We start from the raw sequence: 23,762 nt of genomic DNA, 5'->3' as shown, positions 1-23,762 counted from the left end.
TCAAGATCATGCCTTATAGAAAAAAAGAAAAGAAAAGAAAAGAAAGAAGAGAAAACTATGCGTGCTGAGGGTGTTGCTCAGGTGTGTCAGTGGTAGAGCTCTCGCTTAGCTCGTGTGAAGGCCTTGGTTTCATCCCTAGCAACACACACACACACACACACACACACACACATATGCTATGTGAATACTGGGATAGATTTGCATAATTTCTGGGCTACACAGTTAAAATTTATTGGATTCTTACTATCTAGACTTTCTTCAGTATGTCTTATATGAATAATTTATTTAATCCTTATAATAAATTTGTGAATAGATATTGTTATTATTCTAATTTTATGAATAAAAAGACACAACCAGTGACCCATTCATACTCGCTCACTTAGTAGTAATGCCTCGTTAGGTACTCTCAGGGTAAAATATCCGTTTTATGTGATTTGCTAATAAATTTTTTCAATTTTGTTTAGTTTTTAGTTTAAGGAAGAAGTTACTTATGTATCATTGCTGGATTTTCCTAATGAAAGCTTTTACACAATCCATTCAGTCAAGTGTGGGAATAAAGAATACAGGTCTACCACTGTAGAAGCTGAATGAATGCGAGGAATCCCAACCCACCTGAGCCCAGTGACACAGGTCTCACCTGGCTCAGACCCAGAGGACAAGCTAGGCTGACTGAAAATATGTGGTGCTGAAATCAGATGGAATTTTAATATTTGTCTATATGTTTTAATCAGTGAAATTACTGCGCCTGGGTGAAGATGAATGCAGGCAACTAATGCTGGATCAGCCAAGGTGAAGGCATGGCTGACCGCCATGGGCAGAGGACAGAGAGGGAGGATTGATGGGTGAGGTTTAAGAAAAGGTATGGGAGAGGGATCAGAGCAGGATACACACAACTTTAAAAAAATAAAAAGCTGGCTTTAAAAGGGATGAAGAAATGACTTGTCCTCAAGCATAATGTTAGCCAAAGCCATCTGTATCGGAATGTCTATTGTACATACAATGTTTGTTTAAAAAAAAAAAAAAAAGTAAGACTAGAGATGTGATCAGGAAGGAACCAGCAAGAAGTTTCAAATACAGACATTTCACAGCAGAGTAGACATAGTGTTAAAATACAGCAAAACTCTAGGCTGTCACGAACCTCTTCAAACCCTCAGCGCCTGACCAGTGAGCTGGGTGCAACCAAATGAAGTAATGGGCCCAGCTGGCTACGTGGCCTCAGTGAGCAAATGGAACAGGAAGTGGGGTTCAGCACTTGCAGGTCCACCCCAAAGAAATCAAAATAGTAGGGAAAGAGCAGAAGCCTGAACTACCCTGGAGTGAATGATCTGTATGAGCCTTCTGGGATCTACCTTATAAAAGTGAGATTTGGTTTGATATCAATTATAGATAATGTTTAAACTTCTGGGTCCTACTTTATTAAAATGTGATTTGTTTTGATTTCAGAAATAGACAAAGAAGTATATAATGCAGATCTAACACAGGCGAAGTGGTCAATATGTGATAACCATGATTATTATACTTATGTTGCATATCATCATAGGAAGGTAGAATGGATACAAATATTTAATTCCCACAAACTGAAGCAAAAAAAAAAAATCAAAAGAATTTTTCAGTTAAATTTTACCATGATATTGCATGAAATGGATAAAAATTGTAACAACTTCATTTCTTCTCAGATGAATTTAAAAGTTTAGTTCAATTTTACTCGTTAGTTTTATGTGTCAACTGGACTAGGCTACAGGCCTTGTTTACTCAATCAAGCACTAACCAAGGTGTTATTGTGAAGCATTGTGCAGACGTGAGTCCATAGCTAGCTGACTCTAACTCAAAAAGATAATCCTGTCATATCTGGGTGGCCTGATTCAGTCCACTGAAAGGTATTTAAGAGACAGACTCAGGCTTCCCTGAAAAGGGGAAGCTCCATCTGTGGACAGGAGCTCCAACATATGCCCCAGAGTTCTTCTACCCCGCCTCACTCTGATGGTCTGCCACATGAATTTTGAACCACCTCGCCAGTCCCATAATCAGGTGACTCATGAAATACACCCTTCATCTCTATGTCCTCCTGGTTCTGCTTCTCAGGATGAACTCGCTCATGGAGATGTTGATGGCAGTCATGGTTGCAGAGGAAAGAGTTCTAGCAAGTTTTCTGAACCATTTCAGGGTTTTCTGGAATTATTTAACTAAACTGATTATATTTAAAGCCACAGTGAATCTGTTTGCAGTCTTAAAGAGGGGACTAGTCAGCATGGCATGATGTGGGTGTAGACACCAAGCACTGCGATAGAAGTCGTGCATGAGTAGATACTGTTATAACAGAAGCATGTTCTCTCCCAGTCCTGGAGGCTAAGTCTGAAACCAAGGTGTTGACGGGACCATGTCATCTTTGAAGGCACTAGATGGAGAGTCCTTCCTTGCCTCTTCTAGTGTCTGATGTGGTCAGCAACCCTTGATATTTCCTAGCTTGACAACACTGCAGTCTCTGCGTCTGTCGTCACATGAATGGAATTTGTTGCTCTTACCTACTGGAACTAGGAGAAGGGAGAAGGATGAGCTCAGGGACTTTGGATTCCCAGCTCAAGGACCACATTAATGACTTAAAATCCTGTATTTGACCTGAAAGAAAGTTTTATCTCCTGTAGTCATGAACTTGAGATCTGAAAATCACACCCAAGATTTCATCCTAGGATGTAGGTTGAACTCTGAGTCTTGCTGGGCATTTTGATTTCAACACTACATAATAGATCAACTTCCGGGCTCTACTTATTTTTTAAAAATGAGATTTGTTTTGATTTCAGTAATCTGTGATGAAGTCAGACAACCTTTGGAAAGGAGAGGCAATCATGGCAATGGAACCCAGACATGTCAAGTCCTACTGACGCTGGGCTCCCTAACCCCGATTCCGCCCCATCTTCTTTGCAGCAGAGGCAGCTCTTCCACAGTTACCTGTGGAGGTTCACCCTCCTCTGCCTGCAGGACAGGCACTGGCTCCCTGGAACAGGTGCTTTTGTGGGGACTGCAGATGACCCCTGCCTCCTCTCTGCTGGAGACTTGAAGCTACATTCAAGTCCCATTAGACCCTGAAGGGCAATCTACAAAATGTGACCAGTGAGGTGGGGTGCTCCCCACTAAAAGAACCCCATGATCTTTCACATTTTATGAACACAAATTGGGAGAGTGTGTAGGAAGGATCCCACACAGTGTGGAAGGAACATGTATTGGGACAGGCCAAGTTCACTAGCATGGGTCACCTAATCAGAGATTCTGGATTCCAACCATTGTGGAACTACATTTTTTATTATTGTATCTGGCTCAATAAATCATGTAAGAAGAACCCCAACAAAACTCAGATAGGCTCAGTCTGCCATTGAATGGTATACTTGGATCCTGATAGGAATGCCCGTGTTTCATATGTGCAGCTACAGCTCAAGGACTATGTCATATTAGATCAATAAATATGGACGGTGAATGTACTGGGGGAATTCCCACTCAGTGCATGAGGGAGGTGGAGTTAGAGACCACTGAATGTTTTGTTGAGGGGGGTGTGGCTCTCATAAGGCCTAGTCATAGCTTTTCTTTTTTTTTTGGTTTGATTTTTGGTACTGGGGATTGAACTTGGGGGCACTTAAACCACTGAGCTACATCCTTGGCCTTGTAATTTTTTATTTTGGAACAGGGTCTTCCTAAGCTGCTAAGGGCCTCCCTCAGTTGTCACAGGTCTAGTCAGAGTACTCCTTTTTCTTTATTTTTGGTTTGATTTTTGGTACTGGGGATTGAACTCAGGGGGCCTTTAAACCACTGAGCTACATTCTCATGCTTTTTATTTTATTTTATTTCATTATTATTCTTTTTTAATCAGGGTCTTGCTATGTAAAAAGAGCCTCACTAAGTTCTTGAGGCTGGTCTTGAACTCTCCACCCTCCTGTCTTAGCCTGCCAAGCCACTGGGATTTCAGGCAGGTGCCCCTGTGCTCAGCTGGTCACAGCTCCTTCTGTGACCCTTTGCTTGGGATACCAGCAGTACAAGTGTTCAAGGTCTTCACTCAAAATAAAACATCCCTCAAGTTTCAGAACACACAAACAAGGATCCGTGTGGACAAACAGAACACAGGAAAACGAGTACTTTCTATGTCATGTATTTTATTAGAAATGTTAGCCACTATTACACACTAAGTACGATCACAAAGGCACAAAGAAACATTGCATGTAAAAAGGGAAAGTAGAACAGAGAGGGAACAGAGAGGCAGTAATCAGCCATCCCGAGGACCACTGGGGACAGCAGTCCCATTTAGCAGAGGTCGGGGACCTGCAGCCTCACTCAGGGGCCAGGATCAAGCAGAGTTTGTCCCTGAGATGTTCCTATTAGTTTGGAAACTATTCAGCCAGAAAGACTCCAAAGACCAGGGAAAAACGGGACACGGCCCAGGTTCCGAGAGAGACGAGGCCAGACGGGAAGGGGAAGGACGGGGTCTTACCGAGATGGACCTGCCCAGGCCGGCGACCGCCTAGCAGCAGCACTGCTTCTGGCAGCAGCACTTCTGGCAGCACTTCTGCTGGCAGCAGCCCTTCCCACAGCCACAGCCACAGGAGCCGCAGCCACAGGAACTGCAGCAGCTGCGGCGGCAGCAGCAGACCACGGGGGTGCAGCAGCCGCAGCAGCCGCAGCAGCCGGAGCAGCAGCCCCCACAGCCACCGCACCCACTGCTGCAGCCGCCGCAGCCACCGCAGCCACCACAGCTGCCACAGCCACCGCAGCTGCCGCAGCCACCACAACCTCCACAGCCACAGCAGCCCATGGTGTCAGGAGAGAGGACTCAGGTGCAGTGAGGAGAGGACTCAGGAGAGGACAGGAGGTCTGGAGCCTCCTTCTGCCGGGGCCCTTAAGTACCGTCTTGGGAGGAGGAAAAGGGAAAGGCCGGGCCGCGTGATCAGCGCTCACTTCCTTGTTATCACAGAGCCCACGATGACACTGTCCAGGCCTCGCCCTGTTTACATCCTATGGGCTTCATTTGACCCAATGCCTTGGCCAATATTAACTGGCCTTTTTTACAACCACTTTAGAAGCAAGCTAGCCAGGAGATGGTGGCATCTGGGAGGGGACCTTCCTTTTCACAGCAACACAGTGGGACCTCTCAGGCTTTGAATGAAGTAGAGGCCCAGGGCTCCTGCCAGCCTTTTCCCTGTTTCTCTTCAATAGTCTTCTCTGCATACATCCCAGTGAATCTCCAAGCTCAACAGGAGCTCTCAGATGCAAAGAGGAATTATGGGCATCCAAAAGGACCGGGCCTTCTTTCAGTAATGCTCCTGAGTTTCACCACGAGATACCTTTTTTATCATCACCTTATACATCATTACATTGACCAATCGTCTTCTTGTGAGTTTGCATGATCCTAGCTACATTTACAAAAGAATATTTATAGGAAATGACACTCTATTTAAAAAATAATAAAAAAACAACTTTAAATTGCCTATTGAAAGTCTTGAAGAGAAGTTCCTGTCTTTCTTCGCCCTGTGCACCCTTCCTGGCTGCCCACATTCCCACCATGGGTTGAATTTGCATGTGGACTTTCCCTGATTTTTCCTCCAATGTGTGTCTCCTGTTTAGACTCTCCTCCAAACACCTAATCCATGCACAGCCAACTCTCAGATTCCATCTTCTCCACGGGGGGTCTCAGAGGCACCTCCAATGTCACATGCTCCAGACTCAAGTCAGAATTTTTCTGCCAGATCACCAGCCCTCCACCAAACTGTTTCCCCCACTCTATTTTATCCGTTGGTTCTCAATGCATGAAAAAGCCATCTTGGACTCCTCCCTTTCTCTCAGTCCTGTATCTGTTCTCACCAAAGTCTCTGATGCTGTCTCCTTAAAAGCTGCACAACCTATCCACACGTGCATAGTTCCACAGGAACCCACCCCCAGTTCAAGCAACCCTGGAGCCCTTGCAAAAACTGGCTCTGACCCAAAAACCGGGTCACTAATCTGCTGGGTGTAGAGGTGCACACCTATCGTCTAGCCAGCTGGGGAGCTGAAACAGGAGGATCGCTTGGTCCTGGGATTTAATATTGGCCTAGGCCATAATGCAAGATCCTGCCTTATTAAAAAAAAAAAAAAAAAAAAAGAAAAGAAAGAAGAAAAAACCATGTGTGCTGGGTTGTTGCTCAGCTGTGTCGGTTGTAGAGCCCTCGCTTAGCTTGTGTGAAGGCCAGTTTCATACCTAGCAACACACACACACACACACACACACACACACACACACACACACACACACACATATCGCCCTGGGGACTTCCAGCATTTCTCCTCGCTCAATTTTTATGAACAGTTTACCAAGCCTGCAAAGCAGGCCCTGCGTGGTGGGCCTTTCACAAACTGATTGGTAAGGGTCTGAGCAGCAGCCAAACTTGAGCTTCCACTGATTAATGGAGCAGCTCCTGCGTAAGAGCGCTGAGGAGAGCCCACTAGCCTTCACATCTCTTCCCTTATATTTTTATGGTCTCCTGCAGGTCACTAACTGTCAAACCCTGCAGGACCCACAGTGTCACCTTTATCTCAGAGCCGTGAGCTCCTTTTCTCCCCTGGTCAGCTGCACCCTCAGTTCTTCACCTACCTCCAGGCCTCTGGATCATGTAGGCCACAGGCGAGCCCAGGCAACCTGCCATCTAGAGGGCTCAGGCCAGTCTCTTTAGCACGGAGGTGCTTCTCTCCCCTCTCAGTTGATATCATCCAATCAAGGACAAAGCTTCTTCCTCACCCAAAGCAACATGCGGCAAGAATTGCATCACTTACATGCGGACTTCTATAAAGATTTATTTCTACTTTTAAAACCATCATTAAGGCCTGGGTGTGCAGAACACAAATCACAATGGCATGCTTTGTATGAAGTGGTTAATGAGGAGTAAAGCCTCCATCAGTTGACCCCACTGCTCCACACAGTGGGGATGGCTTCTGGCCTCGGTAGTGACCTTACTCCGTTGCCATACCCTGTTCTCCATTGCCAGTGTTATTCTGTGTAGGCCCTGAAGTCTGGAACGGAGCCTCACACCTCTCTCATCTGCATCTCAGAGGCTCACAGCCTGGCTCCACCCGCCACCCCGCAGAAGGAGGCATGGACTCTGCCTCTCCTCTCACCAGTCCTTCCTCCTCACTGCACCTGAGTCCTCTCTCCTGACACCATGTGCTGCTGTGGCTGTGGAGGTTGTGGTGGCTACGGCTGCAGCAGTGGGTGCGGTGGCTGTGGGGGCTGCTGCTCTGGCTGCTGCGGCTGCTGCAGCTCCTGTGACTGCGGCTCCTGTGGCTGCGGCTGCGGGAAGGGCTGCTGCCAGCAGCAGTGCTGCTGCTAGGCGGCCACCAGCCTCTGTTCCTGGGCAGGAGTTGCAGGGGACTTTCTTCCAAACTCTTTGCCAGCGCAGCCCGTCCTCTGGCATCTGAGACTCTCCCCCTGGCCTGTGACTTTGACCTGCACCCTAGGCCCTGTCTTTCCTACTTTGGTGTTCCCAGTCCTCCTGTCTGAGGATTCTCCTATCTGATAGCAAACAGCCCACACCGCGTGACACAGCCCGGCTCCTGAAGGAGTCCACCGCATTGCACTGGACCAGGAGACATGGCCCCACATCCTTTTTGATGTGTGTGGTTGTTTCCTTCTCATTCTCACGCTTTTATCTTTGCACCTTTTCTATCTGCATTGTAGGTGTCATTGCCTATTTTAAAATTTCCCAATAGAACACAAATTTGTCATTGAACACTTCTCTTTGTCTTTACACATTTGGTGTGACATATCCCGTTTTCTGAAAATCTCAATCCTCAAAAGGTCTTTGGTGAGCTGGGCACAGTATCACATGCCTATCATCCCAGCCACTCCCCAAGCTGAGGCAGGAGGACCTCAAGTTTGAGGTCAGCCTCAGCAATTTATAGAACCCTTCAGTACCTTAGCAAGACCCTGTCTCAAAATAAAAATCAAAAAAGTAAAAGGGCTGGGGATGTAGCTCAATGGTAAAGCACTCTTGGTTCAACCCACAGTCCCAAAAAGAACAAAAGATCTTCGTTGGATGGCAGTGGTGGCAGAGTAGTGAGTGACCCTCAGTAGCCCTCCTTCCTCTGCTGTCCACACAGTCCAGATGGGACTGTACACACAGCATCTGAACCTCTGGTCTAATCTATCACCTGAGTTCAATTCTGAGGCAGGTGTTTTGGTTACAGAGAGTCAACTTCTGCAAGTGGTTTCAAAATCCTGTTCTGTTCACAAAGACACGAGTCAAACAGATTTCCAGAGACACATTGATCGTCAAGCTGTAGATCTCCTTCTGCTGGGGCCGCATGTTTTCGGCCTAGAGGGAAGATTCTCCGGGCTGGCTCTGATTTTGCTTTGCCCCCCCCATCATAAATTCAGTCAGTCATGCACATTTAAGAACTTTGGCACTATTTATTTAGCTCTTCCATCTCCCTCACTTCACAATTAATGCCATCAGGTAGTGCTAAATAGGCAGGCATCAGCGGACATGGGATGGATCTGAGTTCTCGTGCTTGCCTTGAATTAGCCTCTAGGCTGACCTCTTGTCTTCATGAGAACTACTGTTTGCTTTTGTTCTGCATCAGTCTAACCATAATTCCAGTACTGTTAAGACTTGAGGTTTCTTAAACTGTGATCTATATTTTTGCTCATTTTTTCCCCCATTTTTTAGACTCATGAGCCTGGAGGGTCCTTGATCATTCCCATCATCTGTGTTCTTTTGCCAGATTGGGAGTGGAAATCCTGATAGAACCCCCTCTCTAGAAATGTAGGATCTATTTCTTTTATACCTAAGAGGAAACGGGACTGCAGTTATCTTCCAATAGCTATCAGTCACACTGATGATTCACATGGAAAGACAAATGATGTCTTATGACTCAAACCATGAGTTGTCTTTGGAAGCATTAAAAATTTTCAGAAGAAAATTGGTTGCTGTCAATGAGTGTTCATTGAGAGACTCTTAGACACAAAGGCAGGTCTGGAGGCCTGAGGCCAGTTCAATGGTGCGCAGACCATGCTGTGGGGTGACTTTGGTGGGGAGGGCCAAGCATAAAGATACCTCCTAGGCTAAGCGTGGTAAACACCACGGTACTCCCATCAGAGGTGTGGATATTGTTCTCCTGAAAACATCCAGAATAGCTTCCAGGCACCGAGTCTGTGCTTCCCCATTCCTTACAGACTTGCCAGTGTGGGTTCTTTCTGTCAAGTTCAGTACACTTGGACCAGTGTTGCCAAGGGCTCCAAGCTGAGGGTTGTGTGGTGGCCTGGCAGGGGCTGTTCCTGTGAGGCCAAGGTCAGCCAGCACTCCTGTGCAGGTGCTTCCTCATCCCTGCGCCTCCGCATGTTCACATGGTCTTCCCTCCCTGTGGGTCTGCGTCCTAATCATGTCTGCAAGGGGAGCATCGGTTGTACTGGACTAGGACTCACCCTAATGACCTCATTTTAACCTAACTGCCTCTTTAAAAATATTACTTTTTTTTTTTTTTTTTTTTTTTTTGCCATACTGGGATTGAACCCAGGGCCTTGTGCTTGCAAGGCGAGCACTCTACCAGCTGATAGAATGAAACAGACAGTATTGCCCTATGTATATATTTGATTACATGAATGGTGTGAATCCATATTGTCACAACCATAGAAATGAAAAGTTGTACCCCATTTGTGTACAGTGAATCAAAATGCAGTCTGTAAAAATAAATATATGTTACCTATCTCCAGTATATCCGTATACAGTGTCTCTGGTATTTGGAATTATGACTTCATATAGGAATTGGGGGTGGGGTAGATTCAGCCCATGAGTAAAGACCAGCAATGCAGAGAGACCTTTCATCTTTGTCCTTTGTTTACATTTTGCTGGTGACCTCCATTTAGTCTAACGTGCCCTTTTCTTTTGTTTTGATACGGTTTGGATATGAGGTGTCCCCCAAAAGTTCACATGTGAGACAACGCAAGAAGGTTCAGAGGAGAAATGATTTGGTTGTAAAACTCTTAACCCAATCAGTGATTTAATCCTCTGATAGGGATTGACTGAGTGGTAACTGAAGTGGTAGGTGTGGCTAGAGGAGATTGGACTTGAGGTGTGGCTTTGGGGTATATATTTTGTATCTGGAGAGTGGAGACTCTCTCTCTCTCTCTCTCTACCTCCTGATGATGCCAGCTTCTTCCTTCTACCACGCTCTTCAACCATGATGTTCTGCCCCACCTCGAGCCTTGAGGAATGGAGCCGGTCTTCTATGGACTAAGACCTCTGAAACCATGAGCCCCCAAATAAATTCTTCCTCCTCTCTAGTTGTGCTGGTCAGATCCTTTAAGTCACAGCAGCGAAATAACTGACTAAAACGTGTTTCTAGTAACCACTATAGATTTGTACCTTTTTCCATAGCAAGGGGTCACCTATTTAGCAGAAAGAACTGAGTCTCAGTGTCCCCAGTAGGACACAGAACCATGTCTGGGAGATGCATGTTCAACAAACAGCGGTGGAGCACTGTGATATAAATCCCGAGCCTTCCCCACTGGTGCCAGGTGCATGATGATGTAAGGGAGACTTGCCACAAGTTCCCCACTTTGTCCTTCCTGAGTGACACCTAGTGACACTCAGAGGCACCCATGAAACCCCTTCTACCTCTTGCTTGAAAGCCCCACCCTGATCCCCATGAACAAGCCTGTGGATCTACCCTCCCTCTCCACACCTCGCTTGACCGCTGAGCCCTCTCCCAGTTCTTCCTCCCGGTGACCCCCTTTTGTCACATAGTGACTTCATCCCCCCAGGACCCATGAGTCAAATGAACTCCTTCCCTGTGCCTTTCCTCTGTCTCCTCTCGTGACCATCCCTGACATCTCATTTTTAAAATAATGAAGTCCACTCACAACGCCTGCTGGAATTTTTATTTTCCCAGATCCATGTCAACACTGGGTAATGACACCCAGAAAGCACAGCCCACATCTTCTACTTCCACTGACTGAGCACGACCTCACATTTCCAGCGAGTGCGATGGGGAAAGCAGGATCCCAAGCAGCATTGGGTCTTACATCCTAGAGGGGGGACTCCATGACCCAGGACTCTGTGATCAACACTGCTGTGTGGAAATGAACTCAGTGGGGAACAGCTGCCTTGGGGAGAGATGGGTGAACTGGGGATCATCTCCTGACCCTCCCTCCTGAGTATGGACACCTACTGCAGGTAGAGGCAGTTGTAAGGATGCATATGGGAGGAAGAAGGTGAGTCAGAGGGGGAGGCTCTGGGCATGAACCCCAGATGCTGAGAGTAGCAAAGGACCTCTGGGTAGCCTGAGAGCACCGGAGGCTCAGCACTCTGGCAGATAGGAAGGAAATATAGGGGGGACCAACTGACAAACAACCTTGTCAACGTGGGATCCAGGAGGCCCATCCACATGCCTTCCTCAAGCCTGTCTCCTGACTTCCATGGGAAAGAGATTAGCTTTCCATGGACTCTCATTTGGAGGTCTTTTGGGAGGTGGTTACTGAATTTTTGTTTCCTTTGTTCATATTATTCCATGGGGTTGGTTCAGCCTGCGTAAGCTCTTATCCTGTGCCTGGCTCTGCATCGAGGGACGAGAACACACCCCACCTGGGCCTTGTTGGGTTGGTGCAATAATGTCCTCCCGGGGACACCCAAGGAGCTTGGTTTCCCTTGGTCCCAATCTCACTGCCCCACCCCAGCTGGAGGCCCCATCTGTCTCCTTTTACTCTCACTTCCCTGCTCGGGAATCTGGAGTCTACACAGAGAACGCCCAAGGAGGAGTATTTGACATTAGCAGAAGGGGTGTTTGGGGACACACTTTTGTGCATGTGGACATCAGCGGGTGGTTATATTGTGATGATTCTAATGCTGATGTCATGCTACAACTAAAGCAGATCCTCTGGCTTAAAGCAATTGACAAATGGACTCCCTAGTACCTGACGTGGCAAGAGCTCTCGGCTCAGACGTCTGTATCCTGGAGAGATGAGTCAGACAATAGACTTCAGAACGAGTGACAGTTGGTGGCTAGCACAACGTGGACTACAGAGCTTGTGGACAAGAAATGTAGCCAGACTCGAGTCCTCCTGCTATGTTGCCTTTTGGAGTATTCTCAGCGATGAAGCCAGGGCCACTAAGATCAACATGTGGTAGAAAGGAGCTCTAGGAGTAGACAAAAGGGGACCTTCAAGCGTTTTAAGGTGACCATGCTCCTACATGATCTTATGACCATCTGGGGACTGATAGACTATTTTTGCACCAGATTTTAGTTGCAAAGTCTCCAGGAAGGGAGAGATTTGGGGATCCTTTTGGTTTATGACGTTGAAGTGCCAAGGTTGAGCAAGTGCCCCCATCCCTCCCTTCTTAATAAACTCACAAAGTATAATCATTCCCTAATCTATCTGTGCCTACTGCAAGCAATTTATCTCAATTATGGTTCTTTGCCCATATAGCATTGGCCTTATCTGTTAAGATAAAACTCATTTCTCCCCATGGACAGTTTAGCAACTAGAAAGAGAATAAGAGACAACTCTTTGAAGCTGATTTAGTATAATTTATTAAGAAAAGAATGGCTTGGTGTATAAAATATGCCAACGTAGCGGTAAAACCAGGACATAAAGACCTTTAGAGGCATTTAAGGAAGCACAGCATTAATTGTCTTTCTGCAGCGTGCTGAGGCCATGATTTAAATGGCAATTGACAAAAAAGACAGTTTTTGTTATTTTGGTTGGTGATTAGGAACTGAACAGGAACACGGAAACCATGGAAGTGTGGGATTTTCAAGAGCCAGTGATAAGCTCAGGTCAAGCTTGCGACCTACAAGCCAGAGAGGAAGGGACTGAAAGAGGAAGCTGGCCCACCGCAGTTCCTGCAGCACCTGCCCCGGCCGGCGGCCGCCTAGCAGCAGCACTTCTGGCAGCAGCACTTCTGGCAGCACTTCTGCTGGCAGCAGCCCTTCCCGCAGCCGCAGCCACAGGAGTTGCAGCAGCTGCGGCGGCAGCAGCAGACCACGGGGGTGCAGCAGCCGCAGCAGCCGCAGCAGCCGCAGCAGCCAGAGCAGCAGCCCCCACAGCCACTGCACCCACTGCTGCAGCCACCGCAGCCACCGCAGCCACTGCAGCTGCCACAGCCACCGCAGCTGCCGCAACCACCACAACCTCCACAGCCACAGCAGCCCATGGTGTCAGGAGAGACGACTCAGGTGCAGTGAGGAGAGGACTCAGGAGAGGATAGGAGGTCTGGAGTCTCCTTCTGCTGGGGGTGGGGGCTTAAGTACCCACTCTGGGGGCAGATTAACCTAGAGTGCGTGCCACTTCCCTGCTGCTGTTATGCAAACATCGACAGCAGAGTCTCACATGGCCTTTGGGTACTTCCTTCATGGGCTCCTGGAAAAGATTTTCCTCATGCCTTCATCTGGTGTACGTTTCTCCCCAGCTCTCTAATCCCTAGGCTTTGTCTGTTTTTATTTAAAAGGGCCTGTAACCTTCCACTTTGATTTTCGTAGCTCTTTTCCGTCACATAAACTTCACTGGGGAGCAGTGTATTCAACTGAATAAGCTGTCGTTGAAGTGATGAGGAAGCAGCTCTGTGGCCCGTGAGAACATAGCAAGAGGAATCCACAGGCTCCTGGCCTGGTGAGAAACTCATGGAGAAATGTCAATAAGCAGCTGCAACGAGAACCAGCACAACCCTGCAGATGGACAGTCAGCTGCAGAGGGGGAAATAGGCCAACTCTGAGGGTACGAGGGAGAAAGGGAACCAGGAAACATGACAGGGACTCTGTCACAGAAGGGGCTTTCCATACAAGAGCTGCAGGAAAGGTTGGAGATGGGAAACTTCCGGACAGTCAGGACAACTGGGTGGGCCTTACACAGGTAAGACGAGGGAGGTGTGGAGCCCATGGATAGTCAGAGCCACCCCTGAAAACCTTGAGTCAAAATGTGCAAATCCTTGGGCACCCAGTCGAAGAAGCATTTGGAGTGTGCAAGTCGGGAGAACGGTGGTCCATGTTTCAGGAAGGTGACCAACAGCAGAACCAGGACTTGGCAGGTGAGAATCCAAAAGGGAACCAGTTAAAAGGCTTTTGCAAAGCTTTGGCCAGACTGCGTATGGCCCTCAATGAGCCAAAGGCTGGGTTAGTAAGAGAGGGAAAGAGTGACAAGTTGGTCTGCAACATTCTTAGGGAATCATGGGGGTCTCTCAACCACGTCCCTCGTGGCTATAAATCAATCAATTACCCATAAACTTGTCTAATCAATAAACACACAAGAGCCAATGCTCTTTTTAAATGAGATGGGACGTGACGGATCTGGCCATGCCAGCTCTGGCCTCTCATAACATGGACTCACCCAACTCTCCTTTATTTATAGCCACACAGGTAAAGGGGCCCTGAATGGGAGGGGCTTCTTCTATGATGGACAGGATGGGGTGGAGTCAGGGGAGACATTTTCTAAGGGAAACTATCATAGAACCAGACAGGGAGCCCCCTCCCACACAGTGATCTGGGACATTCCTCAGTGGTAGCCAGTTCCTGGAAGTCAGGCCTCTGTGTCCCATGATAAGGATGGTTCCCCACAGGGGGCTTCTCTGCAGTGGAGAAAACAGGGTCTTGGAAAGTAGCAACCGTTAGTCTTTTTTCTGGATCTGCTACTTAGTCATTTCATAAGTGGTCTGTGCATACTTGCATGTGGTGCTAGGGATTGAACCCAGGACTCTGTGCCTGCTTGGAAAGAGCATCAGTACTCGTTGACTATTTTGATGAACTAGTAGATAAATTGAATTATCCACCATGATTTACTGCATGGGTCTACTCGCTTCCTTTGACACCCTCCCACCCCATCATTCATTATTCTGAGAGTCCACAGAGGGGTCAGTGTGCTCACAGACCCACCTCTCTCTGCTGCCCTGTGGAGCAGCTCTTCCACTTGCTGGGCTCCCAACCCCAGCAGGGATGCAGCCCTGAGGCGTTATGAGCAGAAAGCCTATGTAGGCGCCTCGTGGCTGCCGCCTCCCGCAGGTGCGGCTTCACGGTCCCATGCCAAAGCCATGCCATGGGAGAGCTCATCACTGTCACCACGCCATGTGTGGCTCTGCCATTGCCAACACTTCTGACCATGTCTATGCCAATGTCACCCTGCCCTGATGTCCATCTGCTGCAGTGGAAAGAATGTCCTTCCCCTGCCTTTACCACATTCCGTTACTTGGTCCCAAAATATTGTGCTGGACTCTCCACTTCTTCAGGGATTTTTCTCATTGTTTTCTCTCCACGTTCTTCAGGCACAAATCTACAGTGGTATGCAGCTGTTATGACCCATGACATGGACCTAGAGTTATCTTACCCCATTTATAATCATATACATATGAACTCATAATAATAAACTTATCCAAGAACTGAAGCATTGGTATAGAACCAAACTTCATTGTTTGTCTTCTTTCTCTTAAAATGATTTTGTTGTTGTTGTTGTTGGGATGTCTGCTGGTCTTAAGCTCCATTTCACGTGTTTCCAAATGTAATGAGACATGTTAAAATTCCCCACCCGACAGTGTTTCAGTCTCAAGGTGGGACAGTCATTCCCAGGTATCAATGACATCATAGAAGTGGAGCTGATGAACTTTTGTGGCCACCTATACAACTTTCCAAATTCTCTTTCTAGTTTAATAGCTAGTCAGTCCACTTTCCACCTTCTCCCTACATAATAGCTCCTGCCCACTCTTTTGGTATAATCCTTCATAAATTAGGCAACAGTTTACATTTCTATGTGCCATTGTATGCTCAGAGTGTATTTGTGGAAAGTCAAGTTGAAAAAAATATATAGAGAAGTGCTTTCTTGACTTCCCCACCCTACAAGCCAGGTTTCAAACGGGACATTCAGATAATGGGTAAGGCATTAACAGAGTCCAGATGTGTGGAAGCTGCCATTTGGAGGTGCTACTTGTTATTGGACTGCTAAGGAACACGTTAACAGCAAATTAGTTTACGGTTGTCTCTAAAGGAAATGGAATTATTTGTTTTAATTTTCAAGATTGTAACTGTGCATTTTTCCCATATTTTGCAAGCAGATAGGTAAAAGAGCACTTCATTTTAAAAACAAAACTACTTTGCTTCTTTCCTTCTTGTAGGAAAAGATAAAATTTTGTGTACACACTGGTGTTGTTGCCCTAGAGAAAAAAGCAGATGTCAATGAATGTGGCAAAAAGATTTGTGTTAGGGACATTTCACAAAGGGAGGAGCCGATGGAAAGGTGGTCAAGCCAAGGAAAAGCGGAGAGAAGATGAAGAACGCAAGACTCAGAGCACCCCAAGATCACCCACAGATCCTAGACCACTATTCTGAATTTAAACAATAAGATTTTCTGTTGTGAAAAAAAATGTAGGAGTCCCTAAAATTATGCCCAATGCTAGACTCCTCATGGATATTAGCTAATGGGAAATTTTCTTTTCTTGAAAAAAAAATTCAAACCAAAATCAGATAAAATAAAGCAGGCAATGATTAAAATTCAAAGTGCATCTGCATTCAAAAATGTCTACCTATGGGCAGTCAGCTCAGCTCAGCCTAGGGATAAACAACCCAACACCCATCCAGGCAACCTGTAAGACCCAGGTCACTGGAAGTCAAGTGGCATTCCAGTGTGGAACCTATCAGTCGGTTTGTAGTAAAATTCCTACATAAAACCTGGCTCGGATCAGCATGCCAGCTAAAAACAGCCAGGTGTTGCTGTCCTAAATACACAGAGGATGCAATTTGGTGCATCTATCAATTAACTTCCTGCTTGTAGTTCACTGGCAAAAGATAAACAGCTGAGAAAAATGGGACCAAATCAACATGCATTTGTTGAACCCTTGTTATGTGCAGGGCAATATGGGTGAACCAAAGAAATGTGAGTTGAAATGACTCCAAACCCACAAGAGAGATGAGAAGAAATAATTAGGAAAAGAGAGAAAAAATAATTAATTATAGTTCAACAAAAGAAGCGTTGTCTCCAAGCTGTGGCTGGTGAGGTTCCAGCTGAATATTAAGACTTTTATGAGGAGTGACAAATCACTTGCAATTACACAGTAAAGGAAGGACAGCTTATAAAGATGAGAGAGCGGGAGCGGGGCTGGCGGTGGAAAACCAGACTTGAATAGGTGGAGAGGAGGGAGGAGCAGAGGGCACAGGACACAGTCTGGGATCATCCTGCATGAATTGATCCTCCGCCTCAAGAAAAATGTGACCCAATATTTCCTTAATTTCCTGACGGAAATAATAGCACCTATATCATAGGCTCTTGTGAAATATGCATTTGATAACACATCTGAAACTCTCAGAGTAGAGCTTGCGACAACAGAGGTCATAGTATTTCAAGGTAGACTAGGGAAAAGAGAAGGCTTATTCAAGACACAGAAAGGACAGCAATTTGCCTACAGAGGAAAAGATATTCAAGGTGGAAATAGAAGTTGAGACAGTAATGAACTTTAGGCCTTGGAGACATCAATGTTTCTTTTGCAAGTGAATTATATAATACGGTTTTATAAAAAATGGCATTTCAGGAAGATGGATCTGACAGCAGCTTGTAGGATAAATTCAAGATGAAAACCCAGAGACAGGCCAGTGGGATAGCTATAGGTCTGGAATTTCACCCCTATTCAAAATTCTCAAACACAAGCAGTCTTCTTAAAAAATTTTGTTCATAACACGTTACACAAATAAATACAATAAGGATCACTCTCCAAAGCAACTACAGTCGACACAGAAGCCTAAGCCTTGTTATTCCCAGCTGAGAGAAAGAAAAACCAAACCATGCTGTGCATATCTTGGCCAGGTGTTGTGCAGGGTAAGGAACTCGACTGGAGAGAGAGGTGATCAACCAAAGTGTCCAGGACGGGTTCCGTTCCTGTGCTTCTGTCACATCAAAGGCTGAGGGGAAACCGATGCTCTTAGCCCAATGTCAAAGGGTTTACATGAGGGACCATGGGTCACGGGAAAAAGTAGCTGCAAGAGCCCAACTCCGAAGGGAGGTGAGATCAGATCTAAGGTGAGAATTTGGTCCCTGAAAGGTCTCAGCTGCCCCATAGGGTCTGGCCAAGATCAAGGTCTGCCAGTTCATCAGAGCACATAGAAAATGTTCCCCAACAGCCAAACAAGTCAAATCTGTATTACATGTCATTCCTCTCATATTCTACAATGCCTAAACCCTTTCTGTTTCTCTTTACTTTTTTTTTCTTAACCAGGGATTGAACCCAGGGGTACTTAGCACTGAGCCACATCCCCAGAGCTTTTTATTTTTTATTTTGAGACAGAATCTTGCCAAGTTGCTTAAGGCCTCACTAAGTTGCTGAGGCTGACCTTGAATTTATGGCTCCTCCTGCCTCAGCCTCTCAAGCCACTGAGATTGTAGGGCTGTGCCACTGTGCCCAGCAAATGGTTTTCTGAGCAAATATTTTTGAGTTCTTAAAATGCTCCAGGCGTCTGAACATCTTATAATGTTCTCAGTATGTGAACATGTGGCATTTAAGTTTATTCTTGAAATAATGCTCCAAAGAATATAGGAATGTTAATTATCTAAGATCACAAAGAAGTTGAAAAGGTGGGAAACAAGCCCAGGCAGCCGATCTTGGACCATTGTATGTTCCGGGATTTCTTATCTTCAATGTCTAGATCAGAGTCAACAAACAGGCCCGCTTTTGGCCTTCCCGTTGTTTTGTAAATAATATTTTATTGGAACAGGGCTGCTCTGAAGTATGTCTGTTTCAAGTTAGAAGGCAGCACTGAGAAGAGCCTTCACCACACTATCCAAGAGGGCTGGACCAGGCAGCACCCTTGGCCAAAGGGGCTTTCCCGTGTGTGTGGAAGGAGAGAAGGTCAGCACTCCCTTGACTAGGGTGGAAGAGCCCTTGGGTCTGACAACATCCAAGCCCGGCCACCTGCCTCTGAGTGTCTGACCTTGTTTTATTTTCTGGTGCGCTGTTGCACAGTGGGGTAGCTGTAAGATAATATTCATGTACTGTGCACTTCAAAAAGGGACTTAAAATTAGCATACTGCAGTAACGCAACCACATCAATGTTTATAGCAGCTTAATTTCACAATAGCTAGATTGTGGAACCAACCTAGATACCCTTCAACAGATGAATGGATAAAGAAGCTGTGGTATATAGACACAATGCAATATTATTCAGCCATAAAGAAGAATAAAATTATGGCATTTGCAGATAAATGGATGGTATTGGAGAATATCACGTTAAGTGAAATAAACCAATCCCAAAAAACCAAAGGCTGAATATTTTCTCTGATAAGTGGATGATGACATATAATAGGGGTGGGAATGGGGAGTGATAGAAGAATGGAGGAACTTTAGATTATGTGGAGGGAAATGAGGAGGGGGGTATGAAAGATGGTGGAATGAGGCAGACATCATCGCCCTATGTACATGTATGATTACATGAATGGTATAAATCTACATGGTACAAACCATAGAAACAAAAAGATGTACCCCATTCGTGTATAATGAATCAAAATGCAGACGTAAAAATAAAAAAAAATAATAATAATTTAGAAAAAAGCTGGAAGAAAGAACTTTCAAAGTTTTCACCATGTAGAAATGATAAATGTTTGAAGCGATAAATATGCTGGTTTAAACATTCCACAATGTATTCATGGCTCAAAATGGAACATGGTGCCCTGTCCGTAAGTATAATTTTTATGTTTTTATTTACAAGTTAAAATAGACTTTGAAAAACATTCTAAAGGAGGATTTTTTTTTTTTTTTTTTTTTTTTTTTTTTTTTTTTTTTTACTGTAAACAAATCACGTCGGCTGGACGTGCTGGTGAGCGAGGGACAGTCCCAGGCCGGAGCTCTTTGTCTCTCACACGCTTGGAATGAGCCTCAGAGCTTCCACACCTGACTTCCCTTCGAAGGGGAATCTGTCTTGTCCCCATTACCACCGTGAGGACCAATTTTCTCATTAACGTACAAGCTCTTCACGCTCACTGTTGCTTGGTCCCAGTCTGAAGTGGGAAATAACAAATATGCATTACTAACGAACATATTTGCATTTCTAACAAATATGCGTCACTCCAGGTCAAACATGTATTTAAATCTGCATGGAGCTAACAGCCGTGGGGAGTATCTGGATCCATAGAATAGTTCTTTCCAGGGCTAAAATGAAGTGAGTAAGGCACTTTCTGGGACTGGAAAATGTAAGCTGGCACCAAAAACACACGTTAAATTATCAAGATAAACCATACACTTAAAAGTCAAAATAAGTATGAAAAAAATCCATGATGAGCAAAATATCAAAGTTCTGTAGAAAGGCAGGATTGGGCCCTGTCCTTGCCTGACTCAGCCTCTGTGCCTCGCCTGGCTTCTTGCTTTGAGAGCACCTAGCCGTGTGGCCCTGACCAGGTTCTTAAAGGGCACCACGGTTCCACAAACGCAGACGTGGCTCTCGCTCTTTCCTGCGCGAGACTGTAGGAGGGAGGACGCGCACGACCAGGGATCCAGAGAATCCAAGGTCCCATCATTTCCCTTCGAGCAGAGTTTCAATCACATTCACTCCAAGAGACGTCTCTGGGAGGCTCCACGTGAGCACTGTACCAGGCTCCCAAAGGCCAGAGAGAAGAGCCTGGCGTGACTTCCTGCCCCACTCCTCCCCGACAGGCTGGGAGTAAGGAAGTGAGTTTGGTGTCAGGCAGACAGGATTTGAATCCATCCCCACCACGCAGTGGCTGAGAAACGACTCTCCCCACCTCCATTTTTCATAGGAAATGGGTGGGGTGACACCAGCGCTCGCCTCTTAGCCTTGCTGTAAGGACTGAATGAAACGATGCTCACTGCCCTGTCCCTGCTGCTGTCATCGTCGCCAGCTCCGGGGCTGACCGGGTGATGGATTTGCCCCGCTGCCCCACCTGCCCATGCTGGATCACGCGCTACCTGTCCAAGCCAGAACCTATGTTCCTGGACTCTCCTGGGGTCCACTTAGCAGTTAGTCCAGCAGTTAGTCAGCATTTCTCCAATTTCTCCACTGCACTGCTGCACTTTGGAGCCCTGTGGATGTCCCCTGATCACTGCCGTGACTCCTTGTCCAGTCTTTCTGCCCCGGGCGGGACTCACCTCCCTCCAAACTTTCTCCCTGAGCTGTCAGATGGGTATTTTCTATAAGGCATGACACTCTCCCTCTAAGATCCTTCAATGACCCTTCCATGGTGCAGAGTGTGACATCCAAATTCTTGAGCGAGCTCTTCTCCACTCGGGACCTTGCCCGCCTCCCCATCTCTTCTCCCACCACACTGGGCTCTCCATTCCTGGCTGCTCACACCGCCTCCGGTCTTGGCTCATAATTGCCTCTGGGTGAACTAGCTCTCCCCAGTCATGTCCTGACTCACTCTCCTTCCAAAGCTTTCAAAGCCTTCACCCTTCATGACGCGGGCCTTGTCACCTCCTCCATGTGGCTCTGTATGCCCTCTCATCCCACCCAAATCCTGGGCAGGGTACGGTGCCTGCATTTCCAAGCACCCTAGAGTGCTCTCAGCCGTAGCCCTCGTCGCACTACACAGTAGTACTTGCTTGTCTTCCCCATCAGGCTGTGAGCACTGATGGTAGGCTTTACCTACCATCCTCCATCCCCAGGATTCAGCAGGGTGTGCAGATTCCTTCTGGAGCCTGAACACATAGAGTTACAACAGTTGTACAGAACAGAAAAAAAATTGTGTGTGTATGTGTGTGTGTGTATGAATGTAGAATTTATGAAGAGAAGGATACCTTTCTCTATTCTCTCCCATCCATCAATAATAATAGTAAAAGACAGAATATATTATCTAATGCTAAAGAAACAGGTGTTAATGGAGCTCAGAGACCTCCTAACTTCCTGGGTAAGTAGAGGTAGGGAAGGCTTAAGGGGAAAGGAGGGAATTTGGAAAGTCATGCCACCTCTAAATGGCCTTGGGCAGACTCGAGAGGTGTAGGCATAAGACTTAGAAAGTAGCCAAAGCGCTTCCATCTCGGAATGTCTCCCATGTAATCTATGCTGGAATCCAGAATGAATCCAGCAACTTCAGAAACACCACCTTCCAGAGCGAAGCGTCAGGAGACATTTACATCCCACCAGGAATGAGCTCCCGGCTGCACCTGGCAAGCAGGGCACTCCCGTGCCCGGCCCAGCAGTGAGGAGGCCGAGAGGGATGACACCAGAATGTGGCTCCTAGGACTCTGTACCTAAGGCCCACCTGGCAGGACGGGAAGGGCCATGTGATGGCACGTGCCTCTGTGAACTTGGGAAGTGAGAAGGGTGGAAGAGGAAATGGAAAAGGGAACAGTTCTAAGCTCTGAGACTCAGCCAAGTAGAACAAGAGGTTTGGAGTGAGATGTGAGTTATAACAATATATATTAGGTTTAAATCTTGAGTTACTAGTTGTGATTCTCTGGGTGAGTTTCCTAATGGCCCCAACTTCTGTCTCCAGCTGTGAAATGAGTGTAAAACCTCCCCCTCCCAGGTTGTCACGAGGAATGGAAGCCTTCATGTATCCAGAGGGTCCAAGGAACATATCAGCCATGCCTTCCTTTCTGAATGGGCAAAAGGGAAGAGGGCCACTCTGCAGCATTGCTGGTGGGGTTGTGCTGGAAACTAGGGTTTGAAATCGGAGTCGGCCTCCCAGGCCAGGTGTGGTGGCAGGCCTGCAATCCCATCAGCTCAGGAGGCTGAGGCAGGAGGATCACAAGTTTAAAGCCATCCTTGGAGATTTAGCAAGGCTCTGATCCACTTAGCGTGACCCTGTCTAAAAATAAAACATAAAAAGGGATGGGGATGTGGCTCAGTGGTTAAGCAGCCCTGGGTTAAATCCCAGGTACCAAAAAAAAAGAAAAAAAATTTAAAATGGGGCTCCCCGTTCTGCCTGTGGAGGTGAATTAACCTGCCTGGTTAGCAGCTGGGGAGGGCCAGGCCTCTGTTCCCTTGGGGCTGCCTGGTGAGATTCCTGCATGTAGGACAGGAGTGCAAAACCCCCACAGCCCCCAAGCCCCCTGCCCAGGCAAGTTTTCCAGGCTCTTTGGACCTCAGTGGGCACCACGGCACAGGGGCCGCATGTCCCCACCTTCCCCTTCAGCCCATTTTTCAGTCTTAGTTAAGGTCCAAGAAACAACCCCCAATACCAAAATCCCACCACCCTCATCATGGAGATCTGGCAGAGAATATTATTTTAGGGAAGCAGCTCAGGGGCTGTGTCCCCTCTAACAAATGGCTATAGGTGCAGGGTCCAGGTCCCTGGCCAGCACTGGGGGGATGCGGGACTGTGAGCCAGAGTTGGAGTCGCAGAACAGGAGGATCGCGAGCAAAGCAACTGATGGACACGTGACCAACGCAGAGCTTTTGATTGTCTGAAGTCATTTTATTAGGCAATTGAAAAGGGGGCACATAGACAAAAGCAGGAGAAAGACTGCACACAGCCACGCACAGCAGAATGGCCAAGGACAAGTCGGGGTCTTTACAGAACATGCAACATTTCAAAAAATAATAATCTATTGGGGTTCCCGCGGGTCTCCAACCTTACCGGGTATCTTACCTCAGCTCTTCGCCTCGGATTTGTTTCCCGACCTGTGGTTTGGGCGAGCCTGTGCCATGTGGGCAAAGGAAGATCTCGGAAGGACAAGGCAGGAGCCCCACACAGCACAAGGGGCGAGTTGGTGACGGGTGTGGGAAAGAGTGGAGAGAACAGGTGAGTGGAGTCTTAGCAGCAGGAGAGAATGTGGGGCCAGCAGGAGAGAAGGCAGGTCCTGCAGCCACAGGGCAGGGGCCAGGCCGGCGGCCAC

At 46.9% G+C, this 23,762-nt stretch overlaps 2 protein-coding genes across 2 annotated transcripts; both read right to left on the bottom strand.

Annotated features, from left to right (window-relative positions):
- Positions 1–4,504: 4,504 nt before the first annotated feature.
- LOC306657003 (uncharacterized protein) lies at positions 4,505–5,010 on the bottom strand (the record flags this gene model as incomplete). The annotated part of the gene is made up of 1 exon (XM_079132666.1): positions 4,505–5,010. The coding sequence occupies exon 1, from the start codon at positions 4,793–4,795 to the stop codon at positions 4,505–4,507; it is 291 nt and encodes a 96-aa protein (XP_078988792.1). The 5' UTR covers positions 4,796–5,010.
- Positions 5,011–12,878: 7,868 nt separating this feature from the next.
- Positions 12,879–13,160, bottom strand: LOC306657005 (uncharacterized protein; the record flags this gene model as incomplete). Its single annotated transcript, XM_079132668.1, has 1 exon — positions 12,879–13,160. The coding sequence occupies one exon, from the start codon at positions 13,158–13,160 to the stop codon at positions 12,879–12,881; it is 282 nt and encodes a 93-aa protein (XP_078988794.1).
- Between the last annotated feature and the right edge of the window lie 10,602 nt (positions 13,161–23,762).

This window comes from Sciurus vulgaris, assembly GCF_902686455.1.
Source record: "Sciurus vulgaris genome assembly, chromosome: 3".
Lineage (NCBI taxonomy): Eukaryota > Metazoa > Chordata > Mammalia > Rodentia > Sciuridae > Sciurus > Sciurus vulgaris.
The sequence above is the reverse complement of the archived record's forward strand: the minus strand, read 5'-3'. Positions and strand labels throughout refer to the sequence as shown.